This window comes from Chlamydotis macqueenii, chromosome 15 (genome assembly GCF_036417535.1).
Source record: "Chlamydotis macqueenii isolate bChlMac1 chromosome 15, bChlMac1.mat, whole genome shotgun sequence".
In the NCBI taxonomy this organism is placed as follows: Eukaryota; Metazoa; Chordata; class Aves; order Otidiformes; family Otididae; genus Chlamydotis; species Chlamydotis macqueenii.
Window position 1 is genome coordinate 6289864 of NC_141570.1, and position 21922 is coordinate 6311785.

Here is a 21922-nt window from a genome sequence, read left to right on the forward strand (position 1 = left end):
GGGACTGATTTTTATTTTTTTAATTTTTTTTTCCTAATGATTAACTTACATCCTTCAGTTAGTTTTACTGGATCTCACTGCTTTTGGGAACTGCAAGAATATCTCGCTAGTGACCACCAGATGGAGTTTCTAAATCAGCTTGGGTAACCTCCTGCCAGAATTCATTTCAGAATGATCTCTTCAAGGTTTTGGACATGACTTAAGAAACAGTTGTGGAAATTCTACCAGCTTCAAGATCAATTTTAGCTTAAATTTGCAAATATTGTTGCTAAACCCAGGCTTTTCCATTCATTTTGCAATTGGTTATGCATAGAAGTAATAAGCAGAAGAACTCTTATCAGTATCAGTGAGATTTGTGATAAAAACACTTTAATTTAGGAGATTCATTCTGTGGTTTTGAAGGTTAACTTTATCTAGAGTTGAGCACTTTCTCTGCATTTTCTATAGCAGAATTATTGCTGCTGTTGGGCAGTATACTTGCAGGTCCAGTTCCTGCAAGATGTCTCTAATTGTAAATCTGATTCTCTTTATTTTCTTATTAGTCCTCTCTCCAGGTCTTCAAGCTGGGAGTATGTATGTTGTTGTTTATTTATATTTTCATATAATGCACCATCAAGTACTTTTAAACTAGAATAAGAAGGATTCTCCTTCTGGTTATAAATTCCGCTTGTTTCAAAGAACTTCTGGTAGGAAGGGTTTTTTAAAAACAGATTTGTATATTTAATTAATAAATACTCTTCTAAAAATCTGGTGTTTTAAAAATCTTTCACTGTCATGATTTGTAGTAGTACAAGAATTCTGTTCGCTGTAGACTTAGTAATTTTGGCCATTCTTTTGAACGTAATTAAAAGTGCCAGTTCTTTAGAAGGAAGGGCCATAAGGTAATCACATGGACTTCCAACGTAAGGGAAGGATTTGGTGCAAAGAAAGTAGAAAGTAAAGTAAATAAGTCCTCTTCTCTCCTGATGGAAAAATAATGTATTCAGCATATGTTAGTGTTTTGCTATATAATGGAAAGCTAAAGGAAATACGACAGAGGAAACATTTCACACTTCAGATTTGTTGCCATGGCAGTCTGCACAGCCGGGTTTGTACCTTTAGATTGCTTTCACTTGGGAACAGTATTGCATGAGATAGTTACCAAATACGCAAGGTTTTGCTTACTCAGAAACTGCAAAGATTAACCTTAGAGTATACGTTTCAGATTCACCAGTGCATTGAGCACTTCACAGCTGCAGAAACTTAGGCGAAAGTCAGTCCTCAGGTGGCAGCAGAAGGGAGAGCAGCGCTTGGCCAGGTTCTGCTTTGGTTTTCTCTCACCAGCCCCGTGCTGCTGCGGAAAGCTCATGAGAAGGTCTCCAGCCTGAGCACTGTGCTGCTGTCCTTTTTAATGAGCAATGATAAATGGGGTTTTAGCACAAAAACAACTGAATTGAATTGTAGGTTAAAAAAAAAAAGTGTTACTTCCTTTTGAGTTTTCTGGTAGTGGTATCATATTTTCTTGGCAACCTTAGGGCCTGTTTTCCTATTGTATGATAGTTAAATGCATATTTTCTGTAACTGCTCCAAAATGTGGTTATCTTCAGTGAAATCTCTTTGTATTGACAGACAAGGGCAGATTCTGATGGTGGCCTGGTGTAAACCTGTTGACTTGGTTGTACCCGATCAACTCTTTTTACTTGCGTTTATGTAGAAGCTCACCCTGTGCAACCCTGCAGGCTTATTCACCTGCTGCTTATTAACTAGCTCTGCTCTCATTTAAGAGCTTCAAGTCTGTGTTGCATAAAAGGAGTTTTACTAATCCAGATGAGAAACACAGCCTTTTAATGTGAGATGTTATATCTTAAAGCTCTGAGGAACAAAGCACGACAAAATCACTGCTGTGTTTGTTAGAGATGCTGGCTCTCCAATTAGAGTAACAGCAAATACTCTTTAAACTATTGTATGGAAGTAAGGGCATCCTGTCAGATGCTAGGATTTGATTAAATGATACAATATTGCAACTTCCATTTTCCCAGTTGCCATTTTAGTTATTTTCTGAGACCTACCACTCAGAAGTGCCTTGGAATTAAGGTGTTTGGTTGTTTTTTTTTTTTTTTTTTTTCATTAAGGAATTCAGCAATAGCCATTTCAAATAGAGTTTGCTTTTACTGCTGTCTTCTTACACTATACAGAAAATGTAAATGAACAAATTAATAATTCTGAAAGTATTGCCAGGAAAATATTTACATATACATGGGATGAACTAACTGATCTGTGGTGAGTGTTTTTTTTTTTTTTGTTATATGTGGTGGTTACTGCAATAAATTTATTGAGGTACGTTATGTTCTTAAAGCTAAATTTTCTTTGGGATGCCAAAGGTATGGGTTATTATATTATGTTGTTCTGGGAACCAAGAGAATTTCTGCAGGGACCTGATTTCCAGGATCTCATTTGTGGCAGCACAAAGGAGAGGAAGTGACAAGGACATGGCCGATGTCTGCATTAATCACCAGCCATGTGTTTCTGTGGTGTAAATGTTGCTCTTGGAGGATTCTTTACACTGAAAAGAGTTGAGGGATGTGTGCCTTTCTGCTTTAATTCCCAGCTAACTTCACACTGATGAATAATGAGATTTTAATGATGTCAAAATTACAGCCTGGAAAATCTGATAATTTAACATGTCTGATTTGACATCTAAGTCATGCCATTTGTTATCTTTTGATTCAGTGAAGCAACATGGGTTTAACCTTGTCTATAATAGGTTTTTATCAAGAAGGCCAAAAAAATCACACGACTTACTGACCAGACTTTAACACTTTTTATTGAGAATTTATTATGAGCCAATAGTTCCTTCGTGAAGCTTTGTGGAAAGTCCATTTCTATAGTATTTTGATGTAATAGTAAAGGCTACATCTCTTCACTTTAGTAGAACCAGGAATTTCCCAGAGGTTGATCTTTCTTTAATTACCTGAAATTATGTCTTCAGAGACCAACTCGATTCTCAAATGAACATTTTTGAAACTAGAACCTCTGCTAGGTTAGTCAACAAAGACCTGTCTTGAGCTAGCCATGTTAATTTAAGCAGAAGCAGAGAGCATCACTTTTGTTAGTTCATTGATTTGACTTAACTGGTGGTTCAACAAGAGGGCTAGAAGCCATAGATCAACCCAAATATTAAATTTAATTTTGTGAGAAAATACCACTGTTGTTAATGGCATTTAACTAGTGCTTACTTTCTAGCATACAGTATAGACATACAGAAACATACAGTACACCTCACTGTTCAGAGGTTTACAATTAAGTGATACACTTGAAGAAATAATTTAATAAATTCTTTGCAAATTCTTTTTACATCAGCAGGCTGATTTTTATCTTGCATATATACAGTATTTTATTCATATTTATTTAAATGTGAAATAGTTAAGCCTGTACTTTGCAGTCATCGGAAACCTTCAGGTATGTGAAATGGAACGGCCCCATTCTTGACAACTTTGTGTATTAAAGATTTATCCATAAAAGTTCTTCCATATTTACGATACCATGTATTTCCTTAAGTATTCTACTGCACTTGTTCATGTACTCTTTTTATATAAATATTGTGAAGTTTTGCTTTTTGGGATACTACTTTTTCAGAGATACCATGTGAGGGTGCTGCAATTAAATTCAGAATTTCCTTAAGAGAACAGCAATCAGGCAGCTCCATGGCACAGTTTCTTTGAGGCAACTAATCTGTCAAATTAACTCTTAAAAAAAGTTGAGCACATATCAATCTTGTTCATTAAATTATGAAAGTTGGTTGCCTAAACGATTGCCATCACATTGAGTATATTATCAAGGATATACAGAAACATACTTAACTGTTTTAATAAAATTTGAAATTTCAAGGGTGAATTATATAAGAACTTGTTCTTTCTCCATCTCTTAAATAGCAGCTTACATCTTACTAAATAAATCAACTTGTAATGTCAAATAATTGAATAAAACTTGGGTTATTGTAAAGGAATCTAATGAAGTAAATGTGAGTGGTGAACAGTACCAAGTGTACAAGATCAAGCACGGATAGAAACAGGGGAGCAAAATGAAAATTAAATAAATGGCACAGAGAAGTGAAAAAGATAAATGATAAAAGAGCTATGATCTGAACCCGACAATTTAACACAGAGGTAAAGGAACAGAAATAAATGTGACAGTCCTGTTGGAGACAGAAAGTAAGATGTCTTAGGAGAAGGGGGAAATAGAAGTAAGGAAACAACACAGAAGTTAAAATTGTACTTAATGCTGCCTGTTCAGCCACACCATCCTGGCACTGGCCCAGTTCTGGAAGCCTTTATTCACACCAGATAAGCCAGTTCCTCCCCGCTGGAATTTTTCCTGCATAATGGGATGGAATTTGTTTCATAGACTTTACATGAGAGATTTAATGTGGTGCATTTGGAAACCTAATTTTCCTCGGATGAGAAGAGGAGCCTATTTGCTTGACACTCATAAGGAAAGATTTCTTTCCTAAGCACTTCTGTGTGGAAGTGAGCTTGAATGCTCAAGATGTGTAGAAATGAGTAGAAAACCTCCCAAGCTAAGGGGAAAAAAAAGCTCCAACCAACCCGAAGTTTACTGAAGCAGCCAGTATCATGTCAGCATAGAGACACTACAAAGTAGTCTGTGAATCAGACACAGTGATAAGGAAAGGCGTCATTCCTTAACATGGTTTTAATCAACAGGCTAAAACTGTGAATTGATATAGTTGTGCTGGATAGTTTTCATGTGGAGAACATGCCATAGAAATAGATTATTTACTGTGTAAGGTTAAGGGTTAAAAAAACCCAGTAAAATATGAAAAGCTATTTAAAAAGTAAAGATTTATGGACAGTCTTCCACCAGGATAACTTAACAGATGCTTGCATATGAAGGAGATAAGCAAAGATGGCTATGAGAAAAAATTAATAACATTGAAGAGAAGGTAAAGGATCTGAAAAGGCTGCTCCTCACCTGCTTCCCGCTTAGGACACAAGCGTATCTCTGTGCTGAAAATTAGGACTAATTATTGGATGAGATTGTGCTGTAAGTGATGGAAAAGGTTCAATTCTGGTTTTAGTCCATGGTTTTTTCTATACCAGAGTCTTGAAAAGCCACATTTTTTGAACAAAGTCATGTGGAATTTGAGTTGTGACAGATTGAACTGATTTTGCTGTGCTGCAGGGTGAATGACAAAGATGTCTTGCTGCCCCAAAACCAGTTTAACTTCTACCCCCCGCCCCCCCTCGGCATTAATAATGCAACAGCAGCACAGGAACAGGTAGTTGGGTCAATGTTTCAGAGTTTGCTGTTGTAGGTTACTGTTAATTTGCTTCCTGCAGCATGTTTGTGTTTCCTGTGTATTTCGTACACTCAGTAAAAATTTGGCAATCTGGATTGAATTTCTTCATCCCCGCTGTGAAATGCAGAAACTATACTTTTGTTGTGTATTCAAGAATCGCATTGGGAGGCACTCCGTACTGAGAGGTCAGCAGAAAGCTGATGCTGACTGAAATTCCTATATATTACTCCTGTTTTAAAATCTTATACATACTGAAGGATTCTGTATGGTTTCCAAACCTCCAGTGATGCCCTAGATTAAAGAGATTATCATTTATTTGTTGCAAACATATCCCTTGAAAATACAAAATGTTAATCATAAACATATTTATTTTTAAGATAATTACTCTTGTTACATGAACATATGTGGACCATAACACTTAGCCAGACATTCTTTACTAGTTAAATTTTGATTTAACTTTGTAAACCACTGTGTCCTTCATTTTAATATGCAGAACAAACATCTCTCAGTTCCCTTAGAATTAGTTAATAAATATTTCTGAATTCTTGAAATGTTTTAGGATGCAAAGCACTGGAAAAATAAACCACATTTTTGTTAATTGTTATATCTAGGAAAAAAAATCAATTTACCATAAATGTTAAAACTTAGGTTAGTTTGTGCAAGAAAATAATTTCTGAAAATGGTAAATTAGGCTTCTCTTAGAGGGGATTCAGTGATGGAGAAAGAAATTAAATAATTTAATTTATAATTAACATTTACTACCTGGACATGTATAATTGGATAACAGACGATCTTTAGTAGATCATCTGTATCGTCTTCATTGCAAAATGCTATTTACTTCATCAAGGATAGCACTGTTACTTCTTTGTACAGAAAATAGGGTCATACCTTTTTCTGTACAAGATACAAGGTGCTGTGTCTTCAGTCAAGACTTCAATAAACAGCTTAGTGATTTCTTCAGACAGGAATATTAGAGCGACAGAGTTTACGCTTTGTAACCAATTCAGTGCACTGAAATATTGGATGTCACAGGTCTTACAGCACAGAGGCCAGAGTCTCACAAGATTTCAGCAAACAATTAACTACTTGAAAATTAAGACTGTTTCATTTAACTGTAATGGAAAGCTCCTTCTAGCCTCTTGATTGAGACTCTCACATTAATGACTGAGTGCCAGCACAGCAGTATCACAGTCCCAGTACTGGTACGCTGAGCACTGCAGTAACAGAGCACCAGAGGGTTTGTTCTTTCCTATGTCATAACTTGCTGTACTACTGTGCGTTCATGAGAACAGCCTTGATTCCCACAGTGTATCTTTTTAAGCAAACGTCGTAATTTGTTGGGAAAGTTTTTGTTAATATATCTGTAGAGCAGGGGCATTACAAAGCTGCTTGAGAAAGCCAAAAATTTCGATAAAATCTTGGTAAAATGTAATATTCTACTGTAGTTTTCATCTGCAATTCTTCCCTGTGCATTAGTAAATGTGCTTACCAAGAGGGTAACATAATAGGGTGTCCATAACGTGAACTGCGTACAGACTGTGGCAATCAAAAGCCTGTGCACCGATGGATCTAATCGTCCAGTGTCTTGATCCAGTGGTGTAGCCTCTTTGCGTATTCGCAAGATTAATATAAGTGCATACAGTACAGCGATAGCTGGTACAACATACCCGATAAAGACCATAATGGCATCTGCTGCTTCTTTGTTCTGCATCTTGGAACATTCAATTATTTTAGTGGATACGTGATTGCAGACATAGAACAGGAGAGATGAAAAACTGGTAAGCATCGCACCACCCCATATGAATCCGCAAACGTGTTTGGTGTTGTACACGCTTGACATGTAAGTTCTAGGTAGAGCACGTTCAATGTAGTAGTCCAGACTGAGTAAAGTAGTAGAGTACATGGTAACTAAAGATGAGACGTTGAATAAAATAAGTAAGGTAATATAAACTTCATTGTTAGAATTCCAGATGGCCCATTTTGTATTGGCAAGACCTAGAAGGTATACTGGTGCCAGAGCATTGATGATGAGACCAGCAATGGCGATGTTGACAAAGTAAACATCTGGCATAGTCATAGTCGCTTTGTTATAGAGATTAACCAGGACCAGCAAGCCGTTGTAACAAAGGCCAATCGGGCAACATATAATGAGGTAGAGTAGGGAAAAGATGGAAAGCACGAGGTGGAAGTCATGGCAGAGATGCTGGTCCTCACTGTTCTCGGTACTGTTGTTTAAGGTTTCACAGCTCCACATAGTGATTTTAGCTTTTGTATCTCCTCCGCTGGTTACCAGTTTTTCTGTAGAGACAGAAATAGTGGAAGTGTTGTTGAAACATTATATTGTAAATGAAATGTGACGTAACATGAAGAAAACATTTCTAAAGATGGAGATTATATGCTTCACGTAACTGATCTTGTCAGTCTAGAAGAAAATCATCTGTGATTCAAAATTTCATGAGATGAGTAAATGCTCTGAAGTTTTAATTCAAATGATACTAGTGGCAAATGAGTTGATACAGGACGCTCAACAGAAGTAAATAATAAACTGTATCTTTAAAATAAGTACCGAGGTAATATACATGAAGATTAGTACAATGTTTTTTAAAAATTGTTAAACAGTACTTTGTATATAGCTAATAATATATAAGCATAGTTGCTGAAGGATGTAAGCTGAAGCACGAATCTTAGCAATAAGATGGAGAATACAGTTCTCTAAGGTGTTAAATAAGCTGCCTCTTGAAAAGATAGTTTCTTAAGAGACACATCCAAAGCACTATGGTGGATGTATACTGGATCACTGATAAAACTGACAAAGACTAGAGGAAACTGGGAAATGAGGTGAAGGTGGGTTTTTTGTTTTATGGTGTTTGGTTTTTGTTTTGTTTTGTTTCTTTAATAGAGCAGTCTGTATTTGACTTCCATCCTATCACCATTTAGTTCTGAAAAAACAATGGACCTCTGTAGTCTAGGGAACTTAATATCAGGGCAGCCTGACTTTCCAAAAACACAAGAATTAGCTATCATTTCCTCTCAAAATAGCTTGAATTCTTTAAAAAGTATGCTACTATCAGTAGTCATTGTCCAGCTATCTTTTCTTTACAGGTAACATTTCAACTGAAATCATTGAAATTCAAAGCAATCACGAAAGGACTCTTCACAAAATGTAGATGTAAGAAATAATCTCTAAAGTACAACTCAACACATGCACAGCCTTAAAATCATGGTTATTATTCCTGCCAGCCCTTTTCTGGGACAGTGCAGAATTTACGCAGCAGGTGATTTCCCGTGTCACGTGTACTCTGATAACTGTCAGATACTCTGCGTGGTTTTGTGTGCTTCCCTTTTCGCACGTATAGAAAAGTGTAAGTACACGTACCTGCGTTCCTTCCAGAGACAGAACAAGATTTAATCAAATCCACAATAAACATTGTGCAATTAAAATGAATGTTACTAGACTACATGCTATACTCCATGAACCATATGGCTAAATTATATAGTACGGGTTTTGTAAACATACGAAGATACGTTGTTACATCTCTCCAGTGCTAATCCTTTGACACTTCAGCCATAGGACAGAATTTGTTCCAGAATCATGTCAACTTCCATTTTTTTAAATTTCCCATTGCAGTTGTTTTGTGTGCATTTTCTTCCTAAATACCATAGCCCGTGCCACATATCAGGCTAAAAATACAGTAGTTTTAGCTGGGCAAACAGATTTTCATTCCACTGTCATATGCTGGATTTCCTCAGATAAGTGGCTTCTGTGGCAGCAGCACAGGATGCAGTTCTGTTTTCAAAGCTTTCTTTCAGCTGTGTGGAAACACTTTTTTTTTTTTTTTGGTTGTTTTCTGTAGTATTGCATATAAGTAGAATGTATGATACCTTTCTGTGGTCTTTCAGTCCTCACACTATTTTCGAGCACTGAAAACAACCCCGTTTATTTTCAGGAAGCATCTGTTGTTTGAAATTTTTAAGAAAGAAAAAGAAAAGCTGTTTTTGCACAGCTGAAGGCAACCAAAACTACATCTCATTGAACTGTTTTGACTTGATTCAACCAAAGCAGCAGACTGGAACTAGATATTGCAAATCTATGCGTTTCAGTGAGTGCAGGGGTGACTAAGCACAGGCATGGGTACAATCATGTAATTCCATTATGTGGGTTTATCCTTCAGCATGTAGCTTTGATTACTCCAGACTGAATTACATCAGCCACAGAATACTTGCTTGTAAATTCTCTCAGAAGATCAACAGTCTTTGCTACCACACTTTATATTTTATAGAGCAGGGGAATGTCTGTTTTCACAAGTGTTTTTAGTAATTATCCCTCTTTTCGTTATGTTTTCTAAACGCAGTTAAATAAGACAATATTTTAATGACAGAAGTGGTAGGCAATTCATTGTGTTAAACAGCAATCTTATGGAATTACAAAACTTACCTCCAAAATGAGCAAAGATAAAATCCAAATTAAAAATATTTTCTGAATAAATTATTTTTGATGACTTCTAAATTACCAGATGAGGTATTTTTGCCACTAATCACCCATCTCTAATTGTCACTTACCTGGTAAGCACTGAACCTGTTTGCTGTGCTGTACAGGCCCAGCTCAGCATTTCCTACCCAGCCGGGTCTTTTGCTATTCTAAAGGCAGTTTTATCTTCGCAGACCATGTCTGGGTTTGTCCTTACGATGCTTCGCATGCAGCAATCTTCCTCGATCAGTCTAAACTAAGCCCTTCTCCAGTCAGAAGCAGTTCTGCTCTCCCAGGTTGACTCTGGCGTAAGTGAAGGCTGCAGTGCTGTTTCCTGTGGGCTGACCCAGCCTCCCCTGCCGCTTCCCCAGTCTCGCTTCTACACTTGTTTCACACCAAAAATCGGAATTGAAAATGCAGAAGGAAGGAGCATCCTGCCAGCCACCGCTCGCTCTCCAGCCTGCCTTTCCCACGGCCCCAACCTCGGCAGCCTCGCTGGAAAAGCCTCTTACCTCTAATTCACATTGTGCGTTCCGCCACGCTGCCGGACCCACGCGCGTTCGGGGAGCGGCGTTGCCGAGGGGGGAAGGCGGCTGCAGGGCCCCGTCGTCTTTCTCCGTGTGAACATGGTGATCGCCTCCCGCTCTGCTCTGCCTGCCTGCCTGCCCTGCACTTGTTTTTCCTCTCGAAGTTACTCACAAGTTTCTGCTTGGCTTGGCAGGCCCCTCCCTTTCCCTGTTTACAGCCAGATTGGAGAAGTGAGAGGCTGCGCTGGAGGGGAGCGAGCTGTTGGATCCGGCTCGGTTTTATCTCTGGGTTTCAGATTTACTACTGAAAATACACAGGCTGCTGGAGCACGCGGGTCTGTAATGGCATTGTCATCTGCGCCAGGGTTCTCCGGGGACACCGGAGAGGCTGGTCCATTCCCTGCAAGTGCAATCAACAGCTCTCGTTTGAGAGCGTGGGTTTTATTTTTAACCTGGGATGAGAACTTGTAGCTTTGCGGTTTCATTTTTATAGACCATACATCCTAAACAATCAATATTTAAAGATTCCTGTACTGCAGCCTGCACAGGTGCTTGTGCTACTTGCAAAGGTGAGCTAGCCCGTAGTGCAAGCCAGGAAGAAAACTTCCTGAGTGTTTACTTTGAAATTGGAGATTGTGCTGGTGTTGTGAAAAGGCATCACAGTGCGAGCCTCATTTTGCGATGGTTTTATGGATTCCATTCGGTTTCCTTTTTTTGAAAAGCTGAAGAGATGTTGTTCTCAGAGTATTTGCATGTCGCGCGCAATTAATGGCTGTGAGTGTGCATGTTCTCTGCACCTCTAGAATGGATCATTTCTTGAAAGAGTTTTTGAACTGTAGGTTGGTAATTTATCCCATACTGAATTTTGTGCTGTGGTGGTTCTGTTTATATGGAAACTCCTCAGACTAATGAACTAAAGTTATTACCTTCAAACTATGGTTTTAACTGATACCAACTAAAATCAAGTGCTACCTTGCTTTTCCAAAGTATTTTTTTCTTATATTTAGAGATTGCGAGGCTTTATTCTATAGCAAATAAACACCAATTTAAAAATTAAGCAGATGTTTATGGAATAAAAAGCAGAGAAACGCTAAAAATGGTTACTCAGTTTGGGCTGAGTCGCTCTGACTGCACTTTGTTTTTTTTAGGCAAGACTTGTGCTTCTTGGTTTGTATTTAACAATTCATTATGAATATTGTAAAACCACTGCAACTCCCAAATAGCAGAGAATTCCTGTTTTCTTATTTGATACATAGTCCACGGACAGAATTGCTGATGTACTGTGGATAACTGTGTTACAAACTGTGGAATCATGTCTTTGTCACCTTAAAACTTTAGAAAGACTTTAATCATCATGAGTTCGCTGGGGAAACAGCAAAGCAGACAAGGTATTAGAGTACAAGTACTTTGAGAGTTCTGGAGCTTGGCTGGAAGCCAGTTTCTTTACATGTCGTAAAAACTGAAGGTGGCTTTAGTTAGGTAAAAATTTGCATGAAGTAGGTAAGAAAAACTTCTTACAGCACTACACAAAAAGTGAAGAGCACTTAGTGGCAAAGATTATTTTAGAAAAAAAAAACACAAAAAATGAACTTTAATGAGAAAAAATGAAGTGCTGCTTAGTTGTATTAGAGAGTCCACAGCTGCAGCCAGGTTTTTTCAGACATTTCCGTTTATAATGCAGCACTAAGTTGCAGAGCAGGTTGGTTAACAGTTTCAAGCGTGGCCTTCCTATGCTCTGATTATTTTATTTGACTTAAAAAACCCCAAACCTTTATCCAGCTGTAGCACTATCTCTTGCTCTGCAGATTATTTTTTTTTGTTCAGACAATAAATAATTTATCTACTTGTTCTGTATGTGAAACGGCTCTTATCGAGATTATCTCAGCTCTGAATGTATTTTCATAAGCTGTCATTCCATGATAAACCATACATAGCTAATAAAGCTGTTGCCAGTGAGGTAAGTCTCTAAACCTGCCTAAGATTCATACCTTCATCAGGTCTTCTAGAGTTTCCACAGGATCTCTCTAATTCCTACAGAGACTGAACCCCAGGGTACCGCACAGGGAAGGCTGCGTGCTGTGTAGAGCTTTGCTGGGCAGCACAGGTTTGCTTCAGGTCAAGACTGAGAAAACTGAAAAACTTGGCCAGCAGTGTTGCGTATGTGCATAAACCATGATTTAGTACGTTGTCAGCTGCTTGTCAGGGTTTGAAAGGTGCTTTTTGAAAGTGTCATGTTAAAGATTAGTTATGGATTAGTTCTTAAAACTGTAAATAATGGATGATTGGTATTTCTCGAAAATCATGTACCTGCAGTACAAGGGAATGAAGTGTTGCACTGCTGTTACCTTGCAGTCTGGGTAACATGACATTTTTTTAGGCTTACTAGCTTATTTACATACCATGGGGATTATCAGAAGACTTGTCGGCTGGATATACAGAAAAGTAAAACCAGATTGCGCAGGTTAGATGTGAGGGGAAACAATGCAGCAGGACAGGCAAGTAGGTATCAGAATATACTTTCCTTATGCAGTTACTGAGTTGCTGCTGTTTATAATATAATGATACAGCTCAGATAAAATGCTTTTAGCATTAGTGGAGAAGAAAATCCTGCTTGATACTGGGTGCTGGGCTGAAAAACAGGCCCCTTCCAACCCTATCATTTATGTCTTTGTGGTGCAATCATTGACCAGTTTGGCGGGTGGTATGTTTATAATTGATATTGGTTCCATGTTATAATGTTGTTAATTCAGTGCAATAGAATGCGAAAGAGGCCATGACTAAATAACAGGTATAATTGATATGAAGTAGTATTGAATATAACTCTGTATTGGATGTTTAAAAAAGTAAAAATACAAAAGCAAGAGTAGGTCAGTTGGAAGAGGAGCGGTTGCTTTTCGTTCTGCGTAGCGCTGTCTGCTCCTGGGCCTGAGAGAGGGAGCGTGGAGCGAGGAGTTTGGTGGCAGGTGAGCTCCTGGGAAGGGCAGGCACCCAGTCTCCTGGCCTCACTGCTTTCACCCTCATCATTAGGCTCAGGTTTTGGTTTTCTAACCCCATTCCCTTTGCAGTATGCACTTGCTTTAGTAGCAGCATAACAATAATGAAGAATTTAAACAAAAGATCTTTGACTTGTACCATCCAGCTATTGCCTATTCCTGCTTAATTCTGCACAATTTCAGTACTGTGTGCCCATTTCCAGCTTTATAACTTATTACCTCTCCTGGGTCCAGTGTTATTCCTTAAACATTCCTTCTGTCCAGACATAAATGCTTATGTACGTTACCCCCTGTGTTTGTGGGGTTTTTTTTTTTAAAGCCTTGTTTTTCACATCTGAGTGGCCCTTATTTTCCTCTTTATCTCTCCTTGATGACTCCATTACAGTTTAACGCTGCATCTCCCGTCATCATTTCCTCCTATGATACAGATCTGGTGTCGTATCAGACTTAGCACAGCGTTTCCAAGTATGATACTCTTTCACTTCTTACTTCTCTGTTACTTTCCTGTGGGACATCTCAGGCTATTCTTAGACATGTTGAGCCAACAATAAAAATAGAATTCTCAAAAGTTTTAAGGGTGTATTTCTGTCATACGTGGAATGAGTACAGAGATACTCACACTTCTGAAATCAGTATTCACATTTTGCTTTGATTGTCCTTTGAGATTGCTCGCTTGCCACTTTTCCAGAAATTCTGAATATATGTTGTCTTCAGATTGCTTCAAAACTCAGCTCCTTCCTGTGGGCCCGTCTCTCACTTGCTAGGTGACCTTTTTATTGTTCCACAGATGTTGGAAACTGCTGCCACTTGTTTATTGTTTCATTTTGTAAGCATCATTTTTGTGGTAAATCATCTGCATGGCAGCTACTTGGTCATTCAGATTCCACTTGTGCCATGATAATCTGCTTACTGGCGTGGCCTTTTGGCAACCTACTAAATAGATGCAATTTTTTTTCCCCTGTTTTGACCTTTTGTTTGTATCATTATTATATAACTTCATAGAATATAAAACTATTAACAACGTCAGCTGGACACTTTGTCTCTATTTACATTGTTCATCTCTTTGGAAATCCGAGTTCGTGTAAGGCCGTGTCAGATGTAAGGCTCTGCAAATCGCTGTCACAGATCAGTAAGCATCAACAAATGAGTTCAGTTGCTCCTTTGGTTTGGAAGAAAGAGAGGAAAACTTTATTTTAGGTTATGGCAACTGTTTTTCAAGATGCGCATCCTCTGTATATTTGATTAGAACTGCAGAACTTCTGTCGTCAGAGTTCGTAGAGGATTGCTCAAAACACCATGTGTGTCCATCAGAAACGGATAACTGTATTTGCTTTCTTTTCTCTTTCCCCCCGCCTCAATTTTTAAGCAGCTTAAAGCTTATGAGAACAGATAATATACTCCAATAAAGAAAGACAAGATCAACTACTCTGGAAACCATAATAAAAAAATGCCAAAGGGTGTTTTTAAGAGGTCATTTTATCTGGTAGAGTGGCAGGGTGGTAGTGGTCTGGAAGGCGGCAATACCGAAGTACTACGGGGTACAAGAGACAAATGAAAGTCCTGTAAATGGGAAGACTGAGTTCCGTGGGGAGGAGATAGTCCAGCATTAAGGCCCATGAAGCTTTGTGTGGAAGGAGTCCCATGTTCAGACGCAGATGCTATCTGCCAGGCACATCTGCCGCTCCAGAGAAATCCTTGCTTTTTATGCTGTTTTATTCCTTTGCAATAGAGCCGCTGCGGGAGTTAGGTCGCTGATGGCTGTGCCCTCCTGGCAGCTGCTCAGGAACAGCTGCTCTGGGGGCTCTGCATGGGTTAACTCATAAACTCAGTCATGTTTTGTTAACTTCTCCCTGTCCCAGTATCAGATGAGTGTGACTGGTCTCCTGCTCCACCTCTTCCTGACTTAGCTTTATCACTGAATTCCAAAAGAGCTTCTATATGGAAAACCTGACTTTTTTTTTTTTTTTTTTTTTTTTTTTTTAAATTTACATGCAGCAAGAAAGGATTCACCACGGAGTGAACAGTGCAGCTTTTAGTACATCATAGATGTGCTGTGGCTTAAAATGTAATTACTGCAAAAAGTGAAATATCTTATTTTTTGTGCAGTTCTAAAGATAGCGTGTTCCATCAGGCAGAACGGATTTACACAGCGGTTACCTGCATTTGTCTACATGCTTTAGCTGCCTGGGTTTCTGAAATGAGATACAGTTTTGAGATGCCCAAATATCCACTAGGTAATACTTAAAAACTGCATTATAGGCAAAAAAAACCCAAACCCTATAATAATTTTCTTGTTCATACTCACTTCTAGTAACTTATGGTGTATTAAATAACAGTAATAATTAGAATGAGTGTACTATTAGAAAATAGGCTTCATAAGATGTTTTGAGCTCTGGATTTTATAAATTTGACTAAGTGGAGTACAGGAAATAACAGCTTTTAAGCATCAGCAGAGTAGATGGCCCCATTCAACGTGTTGAATAGGAACAGCCAATTATTACTACTGCAGTTCCTGCTCCGTGTTTTCTGGGCGTTTGGAAGATGATTTTGATGCAGCTATCCTGCATTCTCCTAAGTGGCAACAAACTTAAATAAAATTCAATATCAAGACTATTGAAAGTCTCTATATTCAGTTTTTTTAACTAAGTCAGTGAAAAAGTCTTTTAAAAAATTTAACCTGTGGCAGAATTTCCACTGTGCTTATGACTGGTGAGCCACAGAAACCAAAAGACAATTAAAACATACAATTTCAGTTTCTTGGAAAGCACACAAGCCCATTAACTGTAGCAAATATTTACGTTCAATTTAAAACAGAATGTAAGATGCAGTTTCCTTTAATTTTAAATACTTCAACTCAATGGATCGAACAAGGATTACACACACCTTCAGAAAGCATTCTTGCTATCATGATGTTGATGTTCAGAGTAGCTGGGACTTAGTAGATTCACGCAGTAGTTACACTTTGTCCCAGTGTTTTTAGTGAAAGTGTTTAGTTTATTTTTTCCAACTTAAGGAATGAAATACACTACTTAAAGGATCTTTCTTATATGATAATCCTGAATGTTTAATTACAGGGGTTTTTCCCCCAGTATCTACAGACACTTGAACTGTCGAAAAATGTTTTTATGAAACACATGTTCCTGTTTTTGTGTAAAGATGATCAGACCATGGAGACTAATTTAAAATTTTCTGCTGAGGCCTTTTTAATATTTGAGAAAAGAAAAAAAGTTACAAGACAGTTTTATGGTCAATTTCTTTGTTTAGATAATTTGTTTGCCTAGATCATTGGTGCAAACAGATCGTTTGCACCTCTTACAAGATAGCAAGTGGCCAGATCTCTGCATTTCCAGCATTTTGGAGTTGCTCAGGTTCCAGGTAAGGAATGTATGTGAACTGAATGTTGTGCTTCTGGTCTGTGTAGATCAGCATCACTACGGTAAAGATAATCGATTCTTGCCAATCAAAATTAATGCAAATTATCTCTATTCTAGATACTACAGACTGAACTTATCCCAGGGACAGAGCGTCAAAGACGTACTGACTGCTGGCATTACTCTGTAAATGAGTTGGCCCAGTGAGCTGGCAAGGTGGAAACAGCAGCTCTTATCTTAACCCACTGTTTGTTAGCTTCACCCATGGAAGGAGACTTGTGACGGGGAACAGTGCTGAAATTTGGCAGTATGAAAACATTCCTCAGATATTTTGCTGCCAGTTGCAAAGACTGACAGGAGGCACACATGGTGGTTTTCCTGGAAACTATAATATAATGCCATTTCCTATTAGAAATGTCAGTGAAAGCTGACCCAGTGACTTATCAACAAGACATCACATTGGCAACGTAGGAAACCCTTCTGGAACAGACTCAGACTGCAGGGATCAGGTTTCCAGTAAGTGCAAAAATATTGACATAGATAACATTTATAGGAATGAGTATAAAACTGATTTGTGTTTGGAGTTTGAAGGGAAAAATTGGCCCTCAGCAGAGTTGCACTAAGGCTGAAGTGACTTCAAAATTTGTCACATCTGTTGGAGGTATCTTTATGATAATTGGAGGTATCTTTATGATAATTGTCAGCAAAAGTCTGAGACATCTTGTTCTTGACACTCCTGTGGCTTTTAATTTCTATTGCCTGGTGAAGGAAATACCATTTTCCAGCTGCCTCTTGGATGAACTTGCATATTTACTGATTGCATCTTACTATTCCATTTATAATGTCTGAATGAAATATTTTACTTGAACATTTTAGGAGGGCTAGTGTGATATTAATGCTGATCTAAAGGTAGCTATTATTAGACTGTAAGATTTGGAGTAGGAGTTTTCATTTATCAGGGGCTTGAAATTAATTAAGAGGCATTGTACTGACATAAATGGGTTCTGATTTGTCCATCTACTGCTTGTCATGTGCTGCTCCCCACTGCGCTTTGTCAGTGACAGGGGTTTTTACCCCTTATTCATCAAAAATTTCTACTGATAATCTTGATCTCTTATTAGGCTCCTCATTGCACCTATATATATGGAATGACCCTCCAAAACACCGTTAATAACCGTTAATGCATTCTGGTCTAGGATGCTTACAAAGTGTTTTGCAAGCTTAAGTTGTGTGATGCTGTGCGATTTGAGTCCTTGGCCATACTTTCACAGGTGTGTGGATCGGGATGCTTCCTTGGTTATTCTTAACCGGCTTCGTTTTTTTTTCCTGTCCATATCAGTATGAGGCTGGGCAAATGTTTCCAAGGGCAAAACCCAAAGTTTTGGTGGAAGAAATGTGCAAAGGACTCTGGTACCTCTGTAAACCAGGGCTCTTTAAACCAAGCCTTCCATTACAAAACGTAAGTGAAGTTATACTTTGAGTTTACTATCTCCAGCCACCTGTTACCCCGTGCTGTCCAGTTCCTGGTATTTTGGGAAGCCTTGGTTAGGATTTTTACAAATTCCTGGAACTACAGCCAAATAAATGACATTGAAATAATAATAGCAGTGTAGCAATTCACATGCCATTCAGCAATTACTGGGTTGGATTGTTTGTTTGAATAGATTTTTTTAAAGTTTTCTTACAGTCCTGCCATGGGTACACACATTTATAAAAATCTTGTACACCACAGGAAGAAAGCATGACTTCTGTAGCAGATTTTGTTACTGCGGGAGCCGTATAGAGCCTTGATTGTAAATTTATTTTATATATCTGCTTCCTCCTGTGCTAATGGGTGGAAGCCTGAGGAGTAATTAGTTTGTCACGGAGCCAGTTTCTTAGTAATGATTGATAAATGGTTGTTTTTACATAGCCCACACAGACACAGGGTGCATACCAACACTAAACCACAGTTTGTAGGGAGGTCACTGGAGCCTACTCGCCTATCTTCACTTAAATGAGCATTGCATGTTTTAGCTGTTCTGGAAAATATGCAGAATATTCTGATAAACTCTTATCTGATGTTCAGATCCTGCGTGCAGAAGTTCAAATGAATCATTCTGATGCGCAGATCACAAACATAGACGTTCACATGAATCACTTTGTCCAGACATTTCATTAACTTTTTTTCATCAGTTCAGAATCAGTCCAACTTCTGTTGAAATTCAGGAGATGCTGCTTTGACTTTAATGATGGGGCCAATCAATCAAATATGTGAAGGATGTGATGCTGGCATGAGAAATAGGGTGCTGCCTTTTTCTGCTGCTTTAGCATTTATATCAAAAAGACGTAAAGTTCAGCTGGCAGAGCCCTAAAGGAAAGTAGGTCTTCTGCTAAGTACAGTAGAAAACAGATTTGCAAATATCCTGGTGATTAGCATAGTTAAAAATGCTTATGGAGGCTAAAAAGGACAGCAGTCATTCTGCTTATTCAAAGCTTCTGCTGAAAGCAGTTAGGAAATATTTGGTGCTTTGAAGTTTGCCTTCGGCTTACCTTCTTTTATAATATAAATTAAAATGCAGCCTAATTGTGATTAATTAGTTAATTAGTTACTGCTGCTTTGCAGTAGTATTTCACAGTATGGTTTGCTGTGTGTTTTATTATTATGCTATGAATAGAAGATTCATAAGTATCTCACTTTCATTGAGGACTTTTTTGCTTTCTTAAAGACTAATTAGCTTAAGTTTTCATCAATTCCTCTGCTATACTTCTGCTATACTGTTACGCTTCTAGATTTACTATACAGAAAAATGGAGATCTCATATATTCAGAGCAATTAATAAAAAACTTAAAGCACATACTCAGTACATAAAGAAACAGTAAAGGAGAAATCCAGCCTAATGTGCAAAAGCATTAAAATTGATATGCATAAGAAAAAGCTTACTGTAACTTTCTTTTGGACAACCAGATAAAAGTAGGAGCATGACAAATTTAAACAACGATGTTTTTCCTAAAGAACTGTTATCTAACAACTGCATGTTGGTTTCTAACGATGGCACTATTCATTTTCACAGATCCAAGATTTATATGCATCAATAGAAATTGTTTCTAGGCTCTTAAAAACCGAAAGTAGTCTAAAAGGTGAATTTCTTAAAATCTCACCTGGTAGGCACTACCTTGCTGTTCCTTGATGGCTGGCAGAAACATTTTGCCCATCAAGTCAGACCCTCAGCGGAGACTCCAATGTCTCCTTGCTGCAGTAGGAGTAAACAATGGGAGAGCTTAGGAAAAGACCGCTGACGCTGCTGCGCTGCCCTCGGTAGTGGCACCGGACCCTGTGTACACATGTGACTTCCCCTGCGCCTACGTACACATAATCCTTTAAGCTTCAGCCGCGCGCTGGGGTTGGCGCAGAGAGCTGGTGCAAAACCAGGGGGCCCGATCCCGCCATCAGGGCTCTGGGGTGTACCGAGCTCGTAATTGTGAGAGGGGCTTTAGGGGGTCTTTTTTTTTTTTTTTTTTTTTTTTGAAAGGACAAACTGAAAGGCTGGTACTGTTGTTCGAGAACAGTTCAACCTTGGGTGTAGTTGTAACGGGAGGGAAATAGTGGCTGCAACGAACCAGGAGAGCTTTGTTGGTAAGAGAAATGAATTTTTACCATAGGACTAGCTATTCTGCAAAGCTGTGCTTGTTAACAGAGTAATAAACCTGGAGCAGAATAAGCCAAACTGGCAAAAATATTATGTTAGTAAAATTTGATTTTCTTTAGAGCTACTCATCACAGCTGTGTTTGTCGGGAATCATTTCCCTTCCTGTCTTTGAAAAACAATGCTATTTAGCAAAAGCCTGTAACATCCACTTGGCCTCTGGAGAGTTTAGACAGTAACGAACATTAGACCTGAAAAAGAGCCAATGTATGCTTTAAAAAATACTTTACTGTAAACCTCAGAATTATTTTAAGCATTCAAAAAGAACATTTTAATTAAAAGAAAAAAAAACATATAAGGAAAATGCTGCTGCTGTATCATCTTACTTTAATGAGATGGTAGGTAAATGTAAATTCTTTCCATTTCAATAAAAAGCATGTAGTATCATGATCCTGTCTACTTAGCGTGAATACAAATGGTCCTTAAACAATTTGCCTTTTTAAACTGTAATGAAGAATTAATTTATGTGTTTTCCTTCCTCTCCAAAACAGTAAAGTGTAGGATATGCTTCTACTCATCAACAAAAAGGAGCTGACCCCTAAAATGAATGAAGAATTTGACATTCATGTTAGGCATGTATGTAGCATATGTATTTTCTTTAGTGTATGTAATACACATGTGTTTTCTTATTTTATACCATTAGTTGCTTCTCTTTGTTCTTACGGTGTCTTATAAGCTAAAACTTCGCAATAGGACTCTAAGTCAGTCTCTAAGGTTAACGCTTGGAACTTTTCTGTTTGTCAGTATTTACGATCTAAGTATTTGCCTAGTTTAGTTATTTTTTTTGTTCCTTTTAGCTCAGCTTTTGTTGTTTATATTAAAGTAAAAAAAAAAAAAGTCTATATTTACAATCTTTATAACATAGTGGCTCTGTTTGTAGGTCCCACGTATTTTCCATTAAATGCTCTATTGTTGGACATTGGTCAAATCATTAAATAAACAAGCACTTCTTTAATCTCAGAAGTAATATTTCTATGAGGAGACAATGTGGGGCAGCCCAGGATTATGCTTTTTCTTTTCTTTTTTTTTTTTTTCTTAACGGTTTGTAATGTTTCATGCTTATCAGTCGTCTGGTTAAGCTGTTACGTATGGTTTGTATTCTGAAACACAGAGCAAAACCCCCAAACTGTGCTGATTTACATTTGGTAAAATACCAGTGACAGCTGGGCATAGAGTTTAAGGTGAAGTGTGCTTTCCTTTTGAAATTCAGACCTCATAAACTTTAGCGTAGAGGCTTTTTGCAGGAGAAAAATGCAGAGATGGGGAGATGGAATAGTTCTCCTTCGGTCTCTAGGGAGAGCGGGAGGTAATAACGTGGCTCCTTCGAGTCTGCTGCTCTCTTGGTTTTATAGAGGCGACTGCTCGCTCTTATAGGCCCCGCCAGTCCATCACTTATTTCAGTTTGCAGTGCCCACAACCTGATAGTTTTTACATTATCCCGGTCAGGCTTGTCTAGCGCGCTTTCCTCCAGGCTTGTTTGAACGTGAAGACACATAATCCCTGACACAATTATACTGTGTAACTATCACTTGTCCCTGGTTGTCTGGAGCAACTTGGGGTGGCTGTGAGGAAGAGTAGACT

At 38.2% G+C, this 21922-nt stretch overlaps 2 protein-coding genes across 8 annotated transcripts in view; one reads left to right on the top strand and one right to left on the bottom strand.

The window, feature by feature from the left end:
• Positions 1-21922, top strand: part of CHLSN (cholesin) — a 130680-nt gene that overhangs the window by 38686 nt on the left and 70072 nt on the right. The window lies entirely within an intron of this gene.
• GPR146 (G protein-coupled receptor 146) overlaps positions 2782-21922 on the bottom strand; it is a 54868-nt gene continuing 35727 nt past the window's right edge. Inside the window, exons 1-2 of one of the 3 annotated variants that reach the window (XM_086759835.1) lie at positions 19797-19930; positions 2782-7594 (exon numbers count right to left, since the gene is read on the bottom strand). In XM_086759835.1, coding sequence (XP_086615961.1) covers positions 6546-7550 — 1005 coding nt within the window. In that variant the 5' untranslated portion in view covers positions 7551-7594; positions 19797-19930 and the 3' untranslated portion in view covers positions 2782-6545. Of the gene's footprint in view, positions 7595-10276; positions 10443-19796; positions 19931-21922 lie in introns of those variants that run through there. The other 2 variants (XM_086759834.1, XM_086759833.1) reach the window with 2 other exon arrangements.